The following is a 21,256-nucleotide window of genomic DNA, read 5'->3' as shown; positions in this document are numbered from 1 at the left end:
GACTGTGGTATATCGAAACGGAAAAAAAAGAAGACATTATCACGTGAAGAACTCCAAGGCAATACCCGCTCAGCTCGACCAGCCCTTGCTCATCTGGACAGCCTTCTCCCAGCGGCCGAAGCGCTCAGAGGCATCCTCTTCGGAGATCTGGGGCTTGAAGATGGTGCGGCCCTCAAGGTTGACGTCCTTCAATTCGTCAAAGCTCTTCCAGACGCCTGCAGCGAAGCCTGCCGCGATGGCCGCGCCGAGGGCAGTGGTCTCGCGCATGCCTGGGCGGTTGACAGGGATGCCAATGATGTCGGACTGGGTCTATTACGGAGTACATGGGTCAGCTTGATTTCTCCGCCCGAGGCTCGGAAAAGGTCCGGGGGTTCTATTCTTACCTGCATGACGAGATCGGAGTTGCACATGCCACCGTCAACGGCGAGCTCAGTCAGGGCTGCACCGCTGTCCTTCTCCATGGAGTCCAAAATGGCTTTGGTCTGGAAGCAGGTGGCCTCAAGGGTGGCGCGGGCGATGTGGCCACGCTGGGTGTAGGCGGTGATACCGAAGATGGTACCACGGGCATCATCGATCCAGTAAGGCGCAAAGAGTCCACTGAAGGCAGTGACGAAGGTGCAACCACCATTGTCCTCAACCGTCTCGGCGAGTGCGCTGAGCTTGGAGGAAGACTCCATGAAGCCAAAGTTGTCGACCAGGAACTTGACACTGGATCCAGCAACAGCAATGGAACCCTCGAGAGCGTACATGGTCTTGCCAGGGCCGAAGTCGAAAGCGACAGTGGTCAAGAGACCGTGGGATGAAATGACGGGCTTGGGCCCGATATTGTAGAGCAAGAAGCAACCCGTGCCATACGTGTTCTTTGCGAGACCAGCCGTGAAGCCCTTCTGACCGACCAGAGCAGCGGACTGATCACCCAAGCAACCGGTGATCTTGGTACCGCTGAGAACGGTGTTGTGGAGCGTACCATACGCCTCGGGGTCGGAAGAACGGACAATCTTTGCCAGCTTGACCTTCTTGGGGTCGATTCTGAACCAATCAATGAGGTCCTCATCATATTTCAGAGTGTGAATGTTCATGAACATGGTACGGGAGGCGTTGGAGGGATCCGAGACGTAAACGTCGCGGGCAGTACCGCCGTTCAGCTTGTAGACCAACCAGGTGTCAATGGTACCAAAGGCCAGAACACCACGCTCGTAAGCATCCTTGACCTCAGGGCTGTTCTCCAGAAGCCAAAGGAGCTTGCCGACGGAGGGATATGTGGAGAGGGGAAGACCGCATCGCTGGGTAAGCTCGCTTGCGCCGAGACGCTGCTTCAGACGGCGAACGAGATCCTTGGTGCGGGTGTCGGTCCAGACGATGGCATTGTACAGAGCCTTGCCGGTGGTCGTATCCCAAAGGACGGTGGTCTCTCTCTGGTTGGTGATGCCGACAGCCTTGATCTGCTCGCGGGAGTGGCCCTGAGTCTCGAAAGCCTGGACGGCGCCGTCAATGCACGTCTCGACGGAAGCAACGAGCTCCTCGGGGTCATGCTCGTGCCAGCTGTCGCAATGGGATTAATTTCTGACTCTGCACAATACTTTTCATGCGCCAGTGGTGGTCGCATAGGAAGAACGACTTACCCTGGGTTAGGGTAGATCTGCTTGAACTCGAGCTGGTGAGTAGCAACGACCTCACCGTGGGGGTTGAAGATGAGGAAGCGGGTGCTCGTGGTGCCCTGGTCAATGGCACCAACAAAGGAGATCTTGGAGCCAGCACCCCCGTTTACGGAAGTAGGAGACATTTTGTCTGAAGTTTGTTTAAATCGACTGGGGAGAAGAGACGATAGCATTCAAAGACGGCAACGGCGTGGCGCGGCAGCGGCAGAGAAGAGAAAGGGACGGACGATTTTGGGTATCTTGCTGGACGGGATGAGGAGAAGGGAGTGAGAGAGACACACGACAAAAGCCTAAAGTTTCACGGGCTGACAAAAATATTTGTAGGTGCCGCGCATGTGGGAAACTTCCAGCTCTTCAGCAGCCAGCAGCAAGCAGCCAGCTCCAGTTCTCGGAAACGCAACGCAAAAGGGCACGCGGCGTGTCGGGTTAGCTCCCTCCATGGGGAACAAACAGCTTTCTTCGAGAGCTACCCCTCATTTCCATGCATCTCTCTTACCCCATCCCCAGATCGTGTGGAGATGTCACGAGATGAGCACCAAGGAGCTGGGCTTGGGTCAAGAGAGAAAAAAAACCGCTGGACTGTCAAAGGGGGGGTCCCCGGATCCAAGACCAATCCCCACTGGGGAAATGCGAACGGATCAAACGGGGTGGGTTGCGTTGGAAGCGTTCTAAAGAATCTGACAGGCCGGCGAATCCTTCCACGCGAGAAGCCGGAACGAGAGATGCAAGCAACCGGTCGGTCTGTCAGTCTATCTGTCTGCGTACCACTGCTTCGGTATCGAACGAGGCTATACGTATAGATACCATGGGCGTGTAGGTACTTGTTGGTCTACACGGGTATCCATAGTAGACTGACTACTACCTTGACAGCTGACTGGCATACTAGCCATTTAGGTTGTTTGGTAAGTTGTTGGTAACTTGATAGGTATGCGTACGGACTCGGGAGTAAGCATGCGAGAAATTTGGGGAAGCAATGTTTCGGGGTGGATGCCCCGAGTTACTTCGGTCATTGTTCGACATTGGCAAGCAACGTCGGCCGTGAGCAGCGAGCAAAAGTGGAGGAGGACGGGGGCCGGATCACCTCGTGATGGGGCTGATGTCATTCCAGGTCGCACTGCAACAGCAGCAGTTTCGGTCTGCGTCGGCGAGCTCCCACGGAGGCATCGGTGGGTCCGGCCGTATGCCGGGCTTTTATCTCTTTATGAAGCACCGGTGGCCCGAGGCTCGCCCCAGAAAGCGGGGTCGACTACGAGCAAAGACGGCAAGCTACCTCGAGTCGTCGAGTTTCTCTACGAACTAGACCAAGCACCTTGGCAGGCATGCAGGTCACTGGTCGAGCAGAAAAGTAGATGGGCTGGTGGCCTTGCCTACATGGGCTAGAGCTGGGACGGGAGGAGGATGCAGCGGCCACCTCCGCGCCCGCGTGCGGTGCCTGCGCCTCTGGTTTGCTGGCTGGGTCTTTTTTCTCCTTTGGCGTTTGCTACTGGTTCTGCTGCTAGTTGCTGCTGATGCTATTTTGCGCACACGAACAGGTGACACATTTTCAGCATGGAAAAGGCAAGGACGCCGGGCCGGGGGGATCTTTGCGACCCCATTCCAACGAGGGCACCAGGGCATGTCCATGTTCGTTGTCTTAAAGGCCATATTCAGCGGCAAATGGGATTCGGCGCCGCGGGCGACCGACCAACCACAGGCGACAATTGCGACGAGATTCCAACGCCAACGCTAGAAGCAGTGGCCGAACGAACGAACGAACCAACAGACTAATCTGCCAGTCATTCCGATCAAGAGTCTGGACTCTTGCGGATACGTGGTCCAAAGAGTCAAGAGAGTCTTCTCTTTCTGGGCCATGCCGAATGGCTAGGTATTGCCTATCCAGCAATGGCAGAAACCTCTTCCCCCATGGACCATGAACCCATAGGCAATGGCTCCAAACCATTTGCCGACCTGCATGCGTTTCGAAAAGAACACCATTGACACCCCCTGCCCGACCATCGCGCTCATCGTCTTGTCAAAAACGGGACAAGACCGACAAACCATTGTTCACATCGCTGACCTGGTTCCCCTCCACTACGTTGCACCCGCCCTCCCACCTTTCATCTCATTTGTCCAGTTTCGAGTAACCAACTGCGGGGAAAGAGGCGAAAGTCCCGTTACGAAGCAGACCAAGAACAACGCCGGGCCCGGCTTGCTTGGGACCAGCTGGAGCTTTTGGACGGAATTGGTTTGCCTGGAGGCTGGAGGGATGGCAGAGATGGGACCAACAGAAGGACATCTGCGGCCTGCCAGTGCTACCGAGGAGAGAAGAAGGCTCATGGTGGCCTCGGCTCGCCGTGTAGAGTTTTTCCCTCTTGCTTGTCGCCTTTTCCCCATTTGGCTGTGGACGGCTAACGTCATTGGAAGAAACGCTTGAACCTTGGCCGGCGATGAACGAGAGATAATGAGAGACAGGGGAGAAAAAAAAATGAGCCGCAAATGGGTTTCAACGGGAAGTAGTCCGTCTCTTCTCTGCCTTCGGTCGACACCACGGAACGCCGCGCGCACCATCACACGCCAATGATGATAGGCGTACCCTTCGTGTATGACGTTTTTGCCGCGGCTGGTTACATAGTTTTGGTGTGGTGTGGCTCGCCCGCGCTCGTCACTGTCAGATTTGGTCCGTGGACGATGGAGCGGCTCCACCACCTCTCAATGGACCCTTGGCGTCCATCGCCCGAGCCCCAGATGGCTTCAGGGATGCATCATGGAAGAGGCAATCTTCCGATCTGATCAGTCAGAGTTCAAACTCGGCTTTAATCAATCGGCAAACCAGGGAGCAAGGACGACAAGCTGTGGCACTGGCAGGTCATGAGACTTTCAGTACATTCTTCCTTTGCAAGGTAGTCGTACCGTAGCAAGCGTAGGTCTCACCCCCGATCTCCCCCAGATTCTGGTTTGTAACTGGACAAAGTTTGGGGAAAAGCTGACTGACTGGAAACAAGCAAGAGAATTGAGTTGCTGCATACGACGACTTGGCCCCGCGTAATCAACTTTTTCTATTCGCTTTCCCCGTCACACCCGTCTCTATACTTTTGACGACGATTAGGAAGGATTCATTCAAACTGGGTCCTTGGTTCGGAAGACGCACCGAAAACTTACCTCAAGTCCACCCGTCCAGTCCACCACGCGATCACTCCAGCCTCCTTGCAACAGGCCAAAGAAAGAAGTCCCCTCTTCTTTTTTACCCTCGTGCCTCTTACTACGTACTCAATCCCACATCCTTCAACCTCACGCGCGCCTCTTCACTCGTAGAGCAACTTGTACAACAACTCCGCCCTCTCTCACAGCGTATCTGTACTCCGTACAGTCACCATTGGTATCCGTTGCCCCTCTCCACACGTGGGAACCTGCCCCAGAAGCTTACCTCTGAGGAACCACATATTTCATCCCATGCGAGGTTGCAAAGGGCATTAGTCCTTCTCCTGGGCCCTGGCGCGCATTTCTCTCACACACACATTCTCCTTGCCGGGAAGTGAAGCCTATTAGTGGCGCGAGTGGAGAAGCTTCGTCGTTTCCGTACCTCTACATTGCGCAACCTTGTGCGTCCTGTCTCCTTACCCACGAAGCCGCAGATAGTATCCGTACATCCTCTTCCTGATCCGTTCGGCGCGCACACCACATCTGCCTTGGCGCAAACCCGGAGAAGGGGGTCCCTCCTTAATGAGCGGGGTGGACAAGGCCAAGACGAAAGACGGGAGTGAGAAGCACCACCCAAGTACACCAAAGCCAGCATAGGTCCAGAATTCCTCTTCATCAAAGCCTCGGCCGCCGTCCGGCGACAACGTCTCGTCCATCTCGGCCGCCAAATCGCTTCAACTTCGGTGTGAGCCACCGAACTGCATCATATCCCCTTGTCCCACCTTCGTGCCATCTTCCTTCTCTCTCTTTTTTTTTCTCCCTCTCACATACACACACTTGACCGACCTGGACACACGCACAAACTGAGCGACTTTCATCTCACCCGCCCACATCGTTCGATTTTTTCTCACTCCTCCGCTTGACCAACCCATCCCATAGCGTCGTCCATCGTCAAGTCCCCTCGGTATCCTCATCCCGCGTGCCAATCTCCATCTCTCCGCGAGACCCGTAACGCACGAATCCCGTTTAGGAACAGTTGTCGAACTTTTGCTCTTCGTTTTTTTCCTTTTCGTATCACCGAGGTTGTTCATCCAAGGACCCGAACTGTCGGTGATCCCAGATATCCGGAATTGTGGAAGCCATTTCAAGGATTTCGAACCAATCTCGTATCAGTCACCGCCGCGCGCAGGTCGTGGTGATCCTAAGCGTCGTGGGATCCCGGAAGAAAATCAGTCTACTTGATCAGTGATCTCGGTACAACAGATCCACATTCGCAACACCCCTAACCCGCTGAAGGGAGACCGAAGGAAAAAAAAAAAAGAAGAAGAGTCAAATCAAGCATACAACTTATCTGCAAAGTGACCAAAGATGGGTAAGCGTCCATGATTTCCGTTTGGCGATACCGTATACGCCCCCCTAGACCTAAACCCCCTCCCACTTCCACTGCCCACTCCTCACTCCCCCAGTATCAACACCCCGCCCCATCTCAATGTGTCCATCCAACCATCCCTCTCTCCTCTTTTCCCCAAAGCATGACTGCCAAACCCGGTGGATTGGTTGCAACGGTGTCCAGCCCCGTGGGAACACCACGAGCCCGTGGGGACCATAAGAAGATGCTGCTTCCCCATGGGATGGACGTGGGATGATACCTTGGCCAGACCTTCGTCCATCTCTTCATCTCATCTTCATCTCACCGTCCCCGCGTTTCTTATCTTCTCTCCTTCTCCATCTCCTCTCCTTCTCAAAGTCCTTCTCACTCCTCAACCATCCATCCATCTCACCACCCTCGAGCCCCTTCGTCCCTTCGAGAGAAATCGTAAACGTTATCGTATCGAGGTTCTAATGGTCATCACTGTCCATACAGCGGAATCGGTGTCAGAGTCGTCGTCCGTCGGCAAGCAGCATATTCCAACTTATAAACACGACATGGGAGGCGAAGAGACCCACGAGGAGCACGCCGTTGGCAGCATGCTCCCTCCTCACCATGAGGAGGAGCAGCTGTGGTGGTCGCGTATCCGTGAGAACTGCCAGGAGGGTTTCTCCGAGTTCTTTGGAACCATGATTATGATCCTCTTTGGCGACGGTGTCGTTGCCCAGGTCGTTCTTAGCAACAGCACCAAGGGTGATTACCAGAGTATCTCTTGGGGTTGGGGGTAAGTTTCGATCCTTCCCAGTGTTCCGACTTCACTTCACGAGTGCGTGGCTTTTTCGGCTTGCGCAATCTTGAATGAAACGAGAGTCTCGGCGGAAGTCGAGCACAGAAACGAGAGAAAAGATGAGAATGAATCAACTAACTCATTGCTTCATAGATTGGCAGTTATGCTCGGTGTCTACGTGGGCAAGAAATCCGGTGGTCATCTCAACCCGGCAGTGACACTCGCCAACTGCGTGTACCGCGGCCACCCGTGGCGCAAGTTCCCTGTCTACTTCATGGGCCAGCTCCTGGGCGCCATGGCCGGCGCCTTCATCGTGTACGGAAACTACATCAGTGCCATCGACGCCTTTGAGGGCGGCCCGGGCATCCGCACCGTCGGCGGCGTCAACTCGACCGCCGGCATCTTTTGCACGTACCCAGCCGCCTTCATGACGCGGACAGGCATGTTCTTTTCGGAAATCGTCGCCTCTACCATCCTCATGTTCTCCATTTTCGCCCTCGCCGATCCCACCAACGGAGCTGCGGGCCCCTTTATGCCCTTGGCCCTCTTCTTCCTCATTTTCGGCATCGGTGCTTGCTTCGGTTGGGAGACTGGCTACGCCATCAACCTGGCTCGTGACTTTGGTCCCCGCCTGGTTTCGTACATTCTCGGGTACGGGTCTGAAGTGTGGTCCGCCGGTGGATACTATTTCTGGGTAAGCAGCAAGAAAATTCCTTTCCTGCCTGCCTCGGTCTCCCCCCTATCTTCTGATGGGGCTTGGGGTTTTTCGTCATCGTCGTCGTTGTGTGCGCTAGTCTTGTGGCCCTCGGCCGACGTCGTCCTTCCGAGTGGCGAATCTCTCACCTCACATCCTGTTATGAAGTCTCGTGACTAACATTCCATCTCCGCAGATCCCCATGGTCGCCCCCTTCTTCGGCACCCTCTTTGGGGGCTTCTTGTACGACGTCTTCATCTTCACCGGCGAGAGCCCCATCAACACGCCCTACTTTGGCCTCACCCGACTCTTCCGGCCGCGCCGGGACGTCTGGTCCAACACCTACAAGAACCGCTTGGAGAAGGTGTAGACATTGTCCTCGCTTCACGTAGTGTCCGATTTGTGCGTTTTTGATGATGAGAAAGTGAGAGACAGAAATGTTGGTTTTCATCTTGATGAGTGATGATGAGATTGACACCGGGATCTTATCGTGAGGATTCGGTCCATCTTCATGAGAACGACGACGACCTCCACGACGATCTCTTATGAGTGTGCGAGAGTGAGAAAGGCAAAGAAACTGGCAGACAATGATACCACGGGTTTCGGATAACGAGAGAAGAGAGAGAGAGAGATGGAGAGACTGAGACGGGCGAGCGATCGACTCGAAGGTCACCCTCCTGCCTTCAACGAGACAACATCTCGACTTGATCCAACGCAGTTATGCGTTTCTCAAGTTGAGGAAAAACAGAAAGGGAAAAACAAAAAGAACACAAAAAGGATGGGTCTGTCTTACGGTCCAAACACCCCAAAAAAGCGAACACGGGCGAGAAAATCGTTTATCATGAGCTTGTTTGCAGCTGTATTCCGTCGTTCCTGTTTCTTGTTTTTTTGCCTTGCTTGTTGTCCTGTTAGGTGCTGAGGTGCTGCTGCTTGGGTATTGGCGTGGGTTGGATTAGCGGTGTCTTGTCTACAAATCACAAAGTCATTTTCAGAGTTCAAAGAATGTTTCCCCGTGGTGACTACGCGATGAACAAGAGAAAAGAGTGCCATCAAGAGGCAAAGATAATCCTCTTTCTCAACTACGATGTGCGCCCATGGCCAGCAATTAGTATGTTCGTGAAGGAGACCCTTGAAGACGAGAGAAAAAGCCACCTTCGCTGGAAGATTGGCACGATTGCCCCGAGAGCGGGCCAGGTGAACAATTCTTCCGTCAAGTCGGGGGTTTTTGCTCAGAGACATGGGCCCAAATTACGGGGGCCTAACGCCGCCAACTTGGCTAGCGGGAAGGGACCTGCCCACGCCGCTGGGAACTGGAATCGCTTCCGAATCTCCAGTGCAGCAAAGCTGAACCACCACCAGTCCAAAAGAATCCAGACCAACAAAATGCTCGCACTTTGCATGTAATCCATGATGGCGTGGGCTTGCATCTTGTTGGGGAGACTGGGGTTTTGGTGTGGTGAATCGTGGATGTAGCCCCGCCTCTGACCTCTCAGAGGCCTCAAAGGTAGAGATTGACCCTGACAGCGACCCCGAATGTCTGGGTCCGCGGTTGCACATTCTCTTTTGGAATGTCTGGAATCCAATAGTCTCGTGGACTCAGGTAGCAATTGCAGTATCGAGACCGACTGGAGCCCCAGTCATGGTCCATCTCGACCCCAGCTTGGGGAGATGGGTGGTCCCCATGGGCATCTTGCACCCGCTCCGTCTGTAGCCGACTCTTGACCTCTGTTACTCACCTTCCTGGCCAGGAGACGGGAGACCAGCAGAGGGATGGTAGTCAGCAACCTACTGTGCAAGCTTAGCTATCACGTTGCCCATGCTTCCAGCTCGCCAATGCCTTGGAATCCTCTTTCAGCCACCAAGAGGGTGCATTATGAGGACTTCGGATGGCCCATTGTGTGTTGTTCAAGTTTCTTGTGGCAACTAGCGATTCGCAAGAACTGTGCGCTTAGCTTACGTTGAAGATGGGCAAAGTTGGGGAGAGTGGTCTGTTGTCGCCTGAACTACCATCCACGTCGAGGCGGGAGAGGGCGCGGATTGGACGGGGTGGCGACGGGAAGTGATGTCAAGCATTGGCCGCATGGCGAGGAACTCGGATGACTGTCTTGTCTGGATGGCTTGAATGTCCAATCGCCGGCACGAGTTTCCCGTTTGCAGAGCTGTAGCAAAGTCGCGATGCGAGGCGGGGCAGTGCGCAACGGACGTTGCGTGTAAGTGTGTCTGACGATGGCCCGTATTGCTCCCGTTGCGTATAGTAACTTGGAGATCGTGCTCCCATCGATGAGAGGCCGATGGCTTCAAACTCTGAGCGAAGCTGACTCGTAATACAGCTGTCTCCGATCGATGGCCCTTTTTCAGTGGCCCGGCGAACGTTGCCCGTCGTGAGATAAGGTTGTGTCTGGCTGGTGCTTCGTCTGGAAGCGCGGGGTAGAAACAGCCAAGAGCTAGTGGACGTGCAGGAAACGTCGCTGTCGAGTTGCACCCTGGGACCTGGTCCATCTTACTCAGATTGCCTAGAGGGTTCGGTAGCGCGAGACGACGAACTCTGGGTGCGATACTTGTCGTAGTGCTAAGATTGGTACTCTGGCTGCGAACGTGCCGTGAGGCGCAGCTGCAACCTGCGAGTTTCAAAATCTAGACGCAAATCAAGGTCATCAAACGAGGACATGGTGATGGGTTGACCTGCGTTTGGGTGTAAGTCAACTGGGGGGGGGGGTGAAGGGCTATTTCGAGCTGGGTTGTATGGCTGTCGTAGACAGGGACCTGATACGCAGCACTTGGACAGGTTGGCGACCAAAGCTGGCCCATCACATCATCTGGCAGCGCAGCAAGAAAACTGACTGTATCGTGACCGTTTGCGTGGGTAGGGGAGCCGAGTTGCGAAGTGGTTGTGGATTGGCAGCATTTCAACCCGTGTACCACCTCAACTTGCTTCCTCCCACTTTTTCGCACGCGAGTTGCAGGGGGCGGCGCGGAATGTTCGGCGTGGCACTGCGGCGTGGCCGTGACGGCCGAGGGATGTGCAGCGAAGAAACTTGGTAGCGGCCACGGAGGAGTGGACGGTGGGCGTGTGCCCTGCGGCGTGCGGGTGCGGTGCGGGTGCGACAACGGTGTCCCTACCGCAGTCGTATCCCAGGAGGGGTTCGTGTCCGGACACTCCCCAAGTACCCAAACAAGAGTAGGTCGAGGTACATGGCAGAGGTAAAGTGACTTGTCAGTCAAGCTCGGACGTCGGCCGCTACACTGCGTAGGGGTTTTGCGCGTGATCGATGATGGTAAAGAGTTGCGGAAATTGCTGGGTCTGGAGGGAAGAGTCGGCAGACTGGAGGCAGGTTTTGCTGACTTGGATAGCTTGGCGAGTGGTGGCAGTATATCGTGTCGGGTGTAAGCGATGCCATGGTGGGTGGGCTAGTCGATGAGATGTAGGTAAAATAGGGAACGAGGACAGGTTCGACTGTACGGCGTTTGTTGGCTGTGAATCCCGATAATTCGGTCACCAAAATGGCGCGGCGTCTGTGTGATGCAGCCTCCCGTGGCCGGGAACCAAAAACGGTCCGCAGTACTATCTATGGACGGATAGAAGAGGACGGCATCTGGTTCTTAAGATGAACCAGAAATCCGCCCTGGAAGAAATTGTTTGGCTGGTTGATGCCCCTTGGGCTGTTGGGCAAGCCTCACAATCGGGCCTCAAGTTGAGAAGTGAGGCGAGATCCATAGTAATCAGGCCCCTGTATAAGGGCCGACATGTGAGGATTGCAAAGGATAAGGGTAGTTAGCGGCAGTATGGCGTGGCGCTGTGTGGGCAAACATCCCACGATGGACACTGATGGAGACGTTGGGGAGGGTCGACGAGGAGACATCTGTCGCGGGCCATTCGCCGGGCCGATTGGTGGTCGCCGTGTAGTCGCCGTTTGGCAGTGGTGATTGTTAATACTGGGGTGACTGAGTGACTGGGTGAGGGAGGGCATCTGCAATGCGTGTCTCGAGATCCAGCAGGCGAGTGACTGTGCCTTGCTGCTGATTCTGCAGTGAGCGTGATTGGATTGGACTACGGAGTCCTGCCCAGTAGTATTGGACGGTGGTGGTGGTCCAGGTCTGCGGTGTGGATGTGGTGACGGGAATGCAACACCGAGGACGAGCGAGAGTCGAGGCCGCAGTGTCGCCGTCTGGCACTGCCAAAGTGGAGATTGGGGGTGGTGGTGGGAAACCGAAAAGAGGAGAAGGCACGTGTGGCACGGGAAAAGAGGGTCAGGGCTGGAAGCAGGGGCTAAAGTGGAAGAGTACGTACTTCTTCGGCCGGAGGATTCCGCCGATCATTGCGAACCTCAAGGTCCAGTGGAGCCTTCCTTCCAGCTGACGGAAGGTCTCCAAATCTGTGACCCCACCTGCACTTTCCAGTTCTTAGCGGGACCCTTCCTTCCTTTCTGTGGGAACTTGGGCGGCACCTTCTCCAATTCTTCTTCAGTGGTCGGCGATATCAACCGAGACCACCGAGACAGGGGGCGCACTACTCCATGTATGATCAGCACCGAGAGAATGCCGAAAACATGTCACCGTCTCGGCCACTCAACACCGAGGTGCAGACAGACCCCTGATGGCATATTTGAGGCTCTGACTGGAAACACCATACAATTACGGATCCATCTACGCATACGGATGGGATGGCACCGACGTCTCTTTCCCACCTCCAGATTTGCGTGCCTTTTCCCCATTCATTTCTCCATACTGGATCCTGCGCCGTTACCGACATGACGAACGAGAAGCGGGTCTTTTCCCGTCTCTCACTCACTCCGGTTCGCTGCATGTCCTGACTCTGCTCAGTCACTCAGCCAGTGTTGGGGTGCTGTTGCTGCTTGCTAATTGCTAGCTCGGAGTGAGCTCGGTACCCATGATGTCAGACCCCGACTCGAGTGCATTGCTGCTGCTGCTTCCGGAGACCGTTTGCCCTTCACCACTGCCCTTCACCACTGCCATTGCCACCATTCACCACAACGTACCTACTGTGTAGCCACATGGCTGATGAAGCTGCGATAGATGATAGCATGCAGTGATGTGGCATAGCCAAGGTAAGGTAGCACAAGGTAGGAAACGCAGGTAGAGTGGTCAGAACAGACAAGGTATCCGCAAAAGTCTCAAGATGAGCCATGCCGCCATACCGCAGACGCGCCTGCGACCACGTGGGGGTTAAGGTCCAATTGGCAATGGCGAGCGATACCTTGCGAACACCAAGCAAGAGCTGTGTCTGAGCTGGCATCCTCATCGCTTTGTCCGTGTGTTCCATCCATCGCTACCGGCCAAAGCTGCATGTCTCTCTCCGTCTGACCCCCCGTCCGTCCATCCATCCCCCGATCTCCGTCATCACAAGGTATCTTCGTACCCCCCTCCACCCCCGATCTACTTTTAGCCTCTTTTTGCCGGGCTCAAGTTTCGTTATTGTTTTTTTATTTTCCTCACATCAGGTCGCCCTCTCTCCCATCTCTGATACCCACATCCCCTGCCCTTCCGCCCTGCCCAGTCAGTCCAACGGAAGATTTTTGCTCGCGCCAAACGGGACCATTCCTTCTCGAGCTCGGGGTGTCATTCCACGAATAACAGTCCATACTTCGCGGGTGAGGCGGCCCAGCCCGGACAAGCACAGCTTCCTGCTCTTCTGCCACCCGGAATCTACCCACTCACTTGGGTCATCTACCGATCGACAATCCTCAACCCCTTCGGTCCCTCTTAAGCCCTTGAGCCTTTTCTTCCTCTTCCTACCTCTCTTATTCTTACTTCTTTTCCCCTACCTTCACCTTCCTGATTCTTCCCAGGATCATCAACCTGTGAACCCCTCCCCCTCCTAACACATCACCATTGAGGGAAAGCATTCACCAAAAGGGCATCCCACACCCTACACGCCCGGACTGGTTACCTATACCAGACGCGCCTTCCACCGTCATCGTCCCGTCCTTCTCGGACTCGGTCTAAACCTCACCGAGTGAAGAGATCACAAGAAAATACACACACAAGAAACACCCGCCAGCATGGCGTCTCGTTTCTCAAGCCTGAGAAGGCCCGTCGCCATCGCTGCCGCCGCGGCAACTGGTGGTGTCGTCGCCTACTCAACCTTCCTCAGTGGCCGCGGCGCTCACAACTTCGACAAGGCCCTCGTCGAGCTCAAGCGCGATGACCAGGGCAAGATCGTCCCGCCTTCATTCCCCGCGGCAAAGGACCGCGCCTCACAGCTGGCCGACCTGCGCGCTCACAACTCCGATGCCCAAGAGTACGACCTCCTTGTCATCGGCGGCGGCGCCACGGGAACCGGCATCGCTCTCGACGCCGTCACCCGCGGCCTCAAGGTCGCCCTCGTCGAGCGCGACGACTTCTCTGCTGGAACCTCGTCCAAGAGCACCAAGCTCGTTCACGGCGGTGTCCGCTACCTCGAAAAGGCCGTCTGGAACCTCGACTACTCCCAGCTCGAGCTCGTCATGGAGGCCCTTCACGAGCGCAAGACCTTCCTCAACGTCGCCCCGCACCTGTCCTCTTCCCTGCCAATTCTCCTGCCCATCCAGAAGTGGTGGCAGACTCCTTACTTCTGGGCCGGCACAAAGGCCTACGATCTCCTCGCCGGTTCCCAGGGTCTCGAGAGCTCCTACTACGTCTCCACCAAGAAGGCCATGGAGGCCTTCCCCAAGCTCAGAAAGGATAACATGGTCGGCGCCCTTGTCTACTATGATGGCCAGCACAACGATTCCCGCATGAACGTCTCTCTCGCCCTCACTGCCGCCTTCTACGGCGCCACCGTCCTCAACCACGTCGAAGTCACCTCTCTGGAAAAGAACTCCTCCACCGGCAAGATCACGGGCGCGCAAGTCCGCGACGTCAAGAACCCCGGCAGCGCCCCCTTCACCGTCCGCGCAAAGGGCGTCATCAACGCTACTGGTCCCTTTGCCGACGCAATCGAATGCATGGACAACCCGGACCGCAAGCCCATCGTCGCCCCTGCCTCTGGTGCGCACATTATGCTGCCTGGCGACATCTGCCCCAACGGAATCGGTCTATTGGATGCTGCTACCTCGGACGGTCGTGTCATTTTTGTTCTGCCCTGGCAAGGATACACTCTGGCTGGAACCACGGATAACGCTGCCCCCGTCGAGCGCGAGCCCATTGCCCGCGAGGACGACATCAAGTTCATTCTCAAGGAGGTCAACAAGCTGATTACCCCCGAGTCCGCTCTCTCCCGTTCCGATGTTCTCTCTGCCTGGTCTGGTAAGTTTTCCTCTCGTTCACTCCCCCTCCCTCCGATATCGCTCTCAGGTCAGGACCAAGAAACTAACATCTCATGCAAGGAATCCGCCCCCTGGTCAAGGACCCCAACGCAAAGAACACCGAATCCCTCGTCCGCTCCCACCTCGTCACCGTCTCCTCCTCCGGCCTCCTCACCTGCGCCGGCGGCAAGTGGACAACCTACCGCCAAATGGCCGAAGACGCCGTCGACGAAGCCATCAAGACCTTCAACCTCGCCCCCAAGCCCGTCTCCCTCCCCGACATCTCCGGCGCAGGCCTCGCACCCTTCACCACGACCGGCGCCTGCATCACCACCAAGATTCCCCTCGTCGGCGCCCACGGCTTCTCAAAGCACCTCCCCGGCCACCTCATCACCCACTTCGCCCTTGACGCCGACGTCGCCCACCACCTCGCCCACAACTACGGCGACCGCGCCTGGTCCGTCGCCACCACCCCCGCCGACCGCCAGCGCATCATCCCCAACTTCCCCTTCGTCGAGGGCGAGATCCGCCACGGCGTCCGCGCCGAGGCCGCCCTCACGGCAACGGACCTTATTTCCCGCCGCACCCGCCTCGCTTTCCTTGACGCTGAGTCCGCTCTCCGCGCCCTGCCGCGCGTGATCGACGTCATGGCCGAGGAACTCGGCTGGGACGCCAAGCGCAAGGACCAGGAGTGGACCGAGACGGTGCACTTCCTCCGCTCCATGGGCCTGTCCCCCGAGAAGTTCGGCGTCACCCGCGACGAGGTCCTCCGCAGCGGCACCGCCACGTCGGCGTACGCGCCCAAGTCGCAGATCGCGGCTTCGGCTAGCGGGATCAAGTTTGCGCCCAACGAGATCCAGGCTGGTGGTGCCCTGGCGAGAAATATCACCGAGGCATAGAGCAGTCCCTTGTCATCAAGGATGACTGTTCCTCTTGCCTTACTATTTCCCTGTGTGTTTTTTTGACGATACGTGTGTAAAGGAGACGAAGAGGAGTGAGAGCGAGAGCATTTTGGCCCGAAGAAAAAGTTGAAACCCAACCGGAGCCGATGGATAGCTAAGCTCCGTTGCGTGTGTTGTGATTGAAATCCTTTTTTTTACTTGGATTTCCGAAACGAAAACCCTGGGATACCTAGATAGAACGGGGATATTGGCGTACTTTTGGGGGCAAAGGAGGGATTGGGCATTTTGAGAGCAGCACCGACTGTGTGTACGATTCTTCTCATCTGTGTTTCCATCCAACCTTTTTTTCTGGGTTTTTTCATTTTCCTTTTTTACCTAGTTTATTAGTAGCATATGGCATCAAACGCCGGTGCAAAGTTCCTCTTCCCAGAAAGGAGTTGGACTTGAGTGCGTTTACACAAAGTACCCGCATAGATGGCCTTGGCCATTGAATATCAAGATATCATTACATGCTAATTGCTTCCATTTGCCTTATCTTGACCGAGTGAGATGGTGCTTCACAGGTGCTTGTCTAAATCTATTACGCCTTTCAATATCTTGACATTGTATCGCCAGACTTCCTTCCCAGCTCTTGGGAACACTGATTCAGGTCCGTATGTGACGAGTCATTACCGACTCCATGAAACCAACGAGTGACATCGCATCCCCCCCAAAAACGACGTCATCGCCGTGACTCGCGCAAAAAATGCCCATTCAACCACACACACCCCCATCCTCATCTATCCTTCTTCTCCGGAGGCAATACGCGCCACTGGTCCGTAATCTTCAACCCGAACCCCTCGGCGATATCGCACCCGCCGCGCCCCCACTTCAGCTCAAAGACCCGGCGCCCGGCAGCGACGAGCACCTCAAAGGCCTCTGCGAACCCAGCGGCGTCGTAGTAGTACGGTTCGCCCTCGCCGCCGTGCTGGCTTTTTTGCCACGAGTTGCGGTTGTGGTCGCTGTCTCTGTACTTGTAGTTTGTCATCTCCAGGCCCGTCTTGACTACGGCGCGGAAGGACTCTGCCTTATCGTCTACGAGGGTAGCATTCGCCGCGGTCTCGTCGTCTCGCTTGTCGCCCTTGATCTTCTCGTCCTCGGGCTTCTTCTCGGCCGGCGGCGGGGGCGGAGGTGGGGGTGGGGGATTTGGGTCGACCATTTTCGGGACCGTCCCCGGAATCCGGTACAAGACAGAAAGATCCTCGAGGTGCGTCGAGATATCATTGATGATACCCGCCCGACGGTGTTTCATCGTCCAGCCGTCCATGGCCAGGCGCGCGTTCATGTCGCAGTCGGTCGCGTAGTACGGGATCAGCGAGTCCCAACCGCCAATGGCGTCCATCGCGGCACGGTTCACCAGGGTCAAGTGGTCATATTGGTACCACCGGAACCCCCATTTCTCTTTACGCCTCAGCGTGGTATCAAGATCGCGCAGGCAGTTCTCGTATATGGTGCGGTAACCCTGCTGTCCTGCCGCGGGCGGGTTCAGGATCTCATTTTGCTCCTCCTCGTCGTAGAATTCCCATGTTCGGTCGCCGGGGCGGTGAGTGTCGTCCTTGCCGTCCTCAAAGGAGAAGACGAGAACGTCCTGGTGAGAGTAAAAGTAGTATGGCCAGTTATTCTTGTGCGCCTCGTGCAGGAACATGTTCTGCATCTGCGAAAAGGAGAGCAGGGCGGGCGCTTGGATGACGTTGACTCCTAGCCGTTTGAGCGTCGTATGGTTCAGGTAGAACTGGTTCTGGAGGGAGAGCTTGCCCTGGGCGTTGGCGAACTGGACACCCGTGTTCTCGAGGACATGGATGCTGGAGGGCGGCCAGCCTGCTGTGATGTAGCTAACAACGCATTGCAGAAGGATGGGCCACTGGCGGGTGAAGCCAATGAAGAGCGGCGGTTGCGCATCGAGACCGTAGTCTTTGTGTATGTCGTCGCGGGGGACGTTATGCGCAGGGACCGAGGGGGGCGGCGAGTCGGTGTTGGCGAGGAGGGGGAAGGGATCGATTACCGGGGGCGAGGTGTAGGTCGGTGCCGGCTTGTACACTGGGGTCTCAGAGGAGAGCGACTGCTTGTTGTCCTTACCACTCGAAGATGGCGGCGGTGTCTTCGTGTGCTTCGCGAGGTTATACAGTGAATCGAGATTTATAATGCTTTCATGGAATCGAACAAGAACGAGGATTAGGGCGAAGAGAGCAGCTAGGGGGAGTATCGTTCGCAAACGGGAATTGATAGCGATCATCTTCAGATTCAGAGAGCTGTGAATCAGCGCATCGCAGGCGGAAGGAGGAGAGGAATGCAGTCGAGCTCGGCGAAGGTAAGGCTCGTGGAATACGACGACGGCATTGTGAGGGAGGGAGAGGGAAGCTGCTGCGCCGCAGGGCAGGCGGGAGTCGATGAGATTAAGTTGGGGATCATGGTTGTGTGAGGCGACACCTGTGCCGCGCGTGTGTGACGAATGGGAGGGTACGTTCCTTCAGCCGCGTTGCGTTTCTCTTGCTGGAAGGAAAGAAATGCCTGGAGAAACTGCCTGGAATGGGCGATTCTCAGACACGCAAGTCGCAACAGGGGGAAAGTGCCATGCAGCTTCCTTGCTTGTTTGGTTCGGAAGGTGGGTGAGTGTGGACTGCTGAGGTGTGTGTGTGGAAGGTGCAACTTTTTTGGGGCCCTGCTATTCGTGTACAAAGTGGAAGGACGTTCCAGAGCTGGGAGATTGGGGGTTGTAGCCTGCCGCGCTAATGCTCCAAAAAGCTTAGCTGGCACGGGACGAATGTGCCTCTTTCCGCCCAGCTTGTTAGTCTCAGTTGGGCGATTGACCAATTAGAGCTGGGTTGCTTTGCGTAGTCGGAATACGGCAGCTTGAGTGGAGGCCGAATCCTTGACTTACAAGCAAATTACTATCAAACAACGCTACGAGTACCTCGGATGTTACGTAGGTAGATAGACATGAGTATACGAACTCTGCACTTCAGTTCGTAGCTGTCCAGAAATTTCGTAAGTCATCTTGGCGTCGAGAAAGTCATAAGGCGCAAGGATTCAATACGGTAACTGAATTTGCTCAACGTTTTACGACGGGAATGACAATACCGAAAGACAAGTTGTGCAAAAAACTCTGACTTGGGAGGATTGATCTTGAAGTCTTGACATTACCTTTATATTCCAAGCGGAGATCCGCATTGGATGATTACAAGAAGAGATACGGTGCATATTATGAAGTTTTTCAAAGGACCCGTCATTCACTTTTCCGCCATCTTATTCATTTGTTCCTCCTGCTTCATCCTCTTCCTCTGGTATGGTCGTGAGAGAGGTTGACTGGTCAGCAGACCAGCTCTCTGGCAGTCACTCAAATGTAAGATCATTAGGTCATGGATACGCTTCATACTTAGCCATGTTATAACTTATATCCAAACAAGCGCTACTTATAGTATGTCCTCAACTTCAAAGAACGATTGAGATTCAAACAGCATGATACAATACAGAATCGTAGTCAGTCACACACAGCGCTAGCCAGAAAGGATGACCACAGAGGCCGGCCGCAAAGGCCGAAGGCGGCCGCAAGGAGGCTCACTCATCCTCAACGCACGAAGGTGCTATAGGGACCAACAGTACCTCACATGCCACGGACCGCCAATCGAAAGGCTTGATCGGTAGAGTATCAGTGAAGTCTCCTGAGGTTTTCATGCGACAGCATTTCGATTCGGGGTGGTCACCCTTTTTTTGTCTTTCCCCTCTCTTTTATATCCTTAGCCTCAGATATCTCATTACTATCTTCACATTCTGTGAAATATCAAACTCTCATCACTGAGCAAATTCTTTCCCTAGACTTCAACACGAGATCTCAACAGAGGCATGCAAGACGGAATGGCAGTCAAGGTCGCCATCGGGAAGATTAAAGTGGCTGCCACCGCAGTTTGACCCGCTGAACGTCTTTATCGTACAGTCCCTGCAGGAGATTAGATTTCTTCTGAGTTGGGAGCGATCAACAGACATACCTCTTCTGAAGAACTTTGATGGATTGCTTATTGGTGAAATGGATGGCTTATTGTTGACAGGTATGCATCGGTACGCACCGCTGCCGGTCACCTCGAAGGTGCTTTAGTCTGAGTTGCAAAGATCGTCACTGAAGGAGACGACCTTGGCCCAGTTGTCTCTGACTTCGAGATCCACCGGGTTGGCAATGACGAAAGTGGCGAGGGAGGTGATCGAGGCAAGAGTGGGGAAGTGCATCGTGAGTCTTTGGTAGTGCAAGGGCTTAGGTAGTATGAAAAGAAGTACGAGGTTACAAGTGTGATTAAGAGTGTATGCATAGGGAGTTGAGTAGGTAGAGAGAGGAGCCCGTGCCGTCTACTTATAGTCATGAAAATGCCGGCGAGGGAAATAGATGGACCGTGGAGGCAGCAAAGCGACATTAGGGCTGCAAGAATAGACAGCATTGCGTCAAACGGCGCCTTGTAAGCCATCTTATTCGGACGAATTGAAGAGCACATAGCCACACATGGTGTTATACAAGCCGACCACGAACAGGATTTTGCTGAAGCTGGCGTCAGCTGTTATTCAAGCACGACTGAACTCTTGTATTACACCGCCATTCCTGTCTTAAACTGATTTTTCAGTGGGATTCCATAGTCTCTGATACGTTGGTACGACTTTGAATTGAGAAAACGGCCAGTTCTAGAAGACTTCGAGGGACTTGGCTTCCGAATTCTCAATCTAGGATCGGCTCAAATACCTCGTGTCATGACTGTTCCATGCAAGCCAACATGTCCAGTGAAGGCATTTGAATTTAGGGATACAGCACCAAAAGGAGCTTATGAGTTGTAAATCATCTAATCCTATGGTATCTGCGGCTGTGATAGGAGGCTGACACCCGAAGTTCGGATCCAGGGCCCGAATACCTTGCATCAATGTACCCTGCCTTAGGTGTGTTGTCATTAGCGAGAAGCATTCCTCTATGAATTCGAGTTTTTCGTACCTTGAAGTCCGAGTGATCCCAATCAACAGAACCCTCTTCCTCTCCAGCCAAAAGATGTTGAATCTTGCTGCCTAAGGTCTCTCGTAAACTTCATTATTATTGGAGTCTGCAGGTTTCTTTGCATGACAATGAAGGAATATGGGGGTAATTTAGTGAACAAGAACCGCGGGGTAAAACTCCAACTGCACCGGAGAATCCCCGGCTCGGCTCAGTCAGATTACATAAGAAATATTTACCCCGCCAAAAAGCGCATTTGGCCGGCTCACCCCGCCACAGGGCGTGGACTGCAGCACCGAACATCGGGACGGCCGATTACGCCATTCAAACGCTCCAGACGGGAAATGGGTCTCGAGCTGCCGTGAAGCAAATCAGCGTCTTCCAATTTTCGGAGCTTCGTTCTGGAGTACTACGGATAGGTTAATCGAGGAGGCCGACTCACAACCCTCTTCGCCGTGCCGCTCCGACTCCTCTTCTCATCCCATC

The 21,256-nt window shown here is 54.9% G+C and overlaps 7 protein-coding genes across 7 annotated transcripts; 4 read left to right on the top strand and 3 right to left on the bottom strand.

Annotated features, from left to right (window-relative positions):
- Positions 1–69: 69 nt before the first annotated feature.
- On the bottom strand, positions 70–1,783 carry CPAR01_02255 (glycerol kinase; the record flags this gene model as incomplete). Its single annotated transcript, XM_060486543.1, has 3 exons — positions 70–309; positions 384–1,542; positions 1,623–1,783. The coding sequence occupies 3 exons, from the start codon at positions 1,781–1,783 to the stop codon at positions 70–72; spliced, it is 1,560 nt and encodes a 519-aa protein (XP_060353871.1).
- A 1,799-nt stretch (positions 1,784–3,582) lies between these two features.
- On the top strand, positions 3,583–4,071 carry CPAR01_02254 (uncharacterized protein; the record flags this gene model as incomplete). The annotated part of the gene is made up of 1 exon (XM_060486542.1): positions 3,583–4,071. One exon carries the CDS (start codon positions 3,583–3,585, stop codon positions 4,069–4,071), a length of 489 nt encoding a protein of 162 aa, XP_060353870.1.
- A 2,630-nt stretch (positions 4,072–6,701) lies between these two features.
- Positions 6,702–7,995, top strand: CPAR01_02253 (MIP family channel protein; the record flags this gene model as incomplete). Its single annotated transcript, XM_060486541.1, has 3 exons — positions 6,702–6,928; positions 7,085–7,625; positions 7,822–7,995. 3 exons carry the CDS (start codon positions 6,702–6,704, stop codon positions 7,993–7,995), a joined length of 942 nt encoding a protein of 313 aa, XP_060353869.1.
- A 1,583-nt stretch (positions 7,996–9,578) lies between these two features.
- CPAR01_02252 (uncharacterized protein) lies at positions 9,579–10,829 on the bottom strand (the record flags this gene model as incomplete). The annotated part of the gene is made up of 2 exons (XM_060486540.1): positions 9,579–10,259; positions 10,467–10,829. Coding segments are annotated over 2 exons (1,044 nt in total), but the record flags the coding sequence as incomplete, so codon positions are not given.
- Positions 10,830–12,958: 2,129 nt separating this feature from the next.
- Positions 12,959–13,465, top strand: CPAR01_02251 (uncharacterized protein; the record flags this gene model as incomplete). Its single annotated transcript, XM_060486539.1, has 1 exon — positions 12,959–13,465. A coding segment is annotated over one exon (507 nt), but the record flags the coding sequence as incomplete, so codon positions are not given.
- Positions 13,466–13,645: 180 nt separating this feature from the next.
- Positions 13,646–15,768, top strand: CPAR01_02250 (FAD dependent oxidoreductase; the record flags this gene model as incomplete). Its single annotated transcript, XM_060486538.1, has 2 exons — positions 13,646–14,870; positions 14,951–15,768. 2 exons carry the CDS (start codon positions 13,646–13,648, stop codon positions 15,766–15,768), a joined length of 2,043 nt encoding a protein of 680 aa, XP_060353866.1.
- Positions 15,769–16,546: 778 nt separating this feature from the next.
- On the bottom strand, positions 16,547–18,043 carry CPAR01_02249 (uncharacterized protein; the record flags this gene model as incomplete). The annotated part of the gene is made up of 1 exon (XM_060486537.1): positions 16,547–18,043. One exon carries the CDS (start codon positions 18,041–18,043, stop codon positions 16,547–16,549), a length of 1,497 nt encoding a protein of 498 aa, XP_060353865.1.
- Positions 18,044–21,256: the final 3,213 nt, after the last annotated feature.

Source organism: Colletotrichum paranaense, assembly GCF_030867605.1.
Source record: "Colletotrichum paranaense strain IMI 384185 chromosome Unknown Scaffold_2.1, whole genome shotgun sequence".
Taxonomy (NCBI): Eukaryota; Fungi; Ascomycota; class Sordariomycetes; order Glomerellales; family Glomerellaceae; genus Colletotrichum; species Colletotrichum paranaense.
This window is presented reverse-complemented; position numbering and strand designations above follow the sequence as displayed.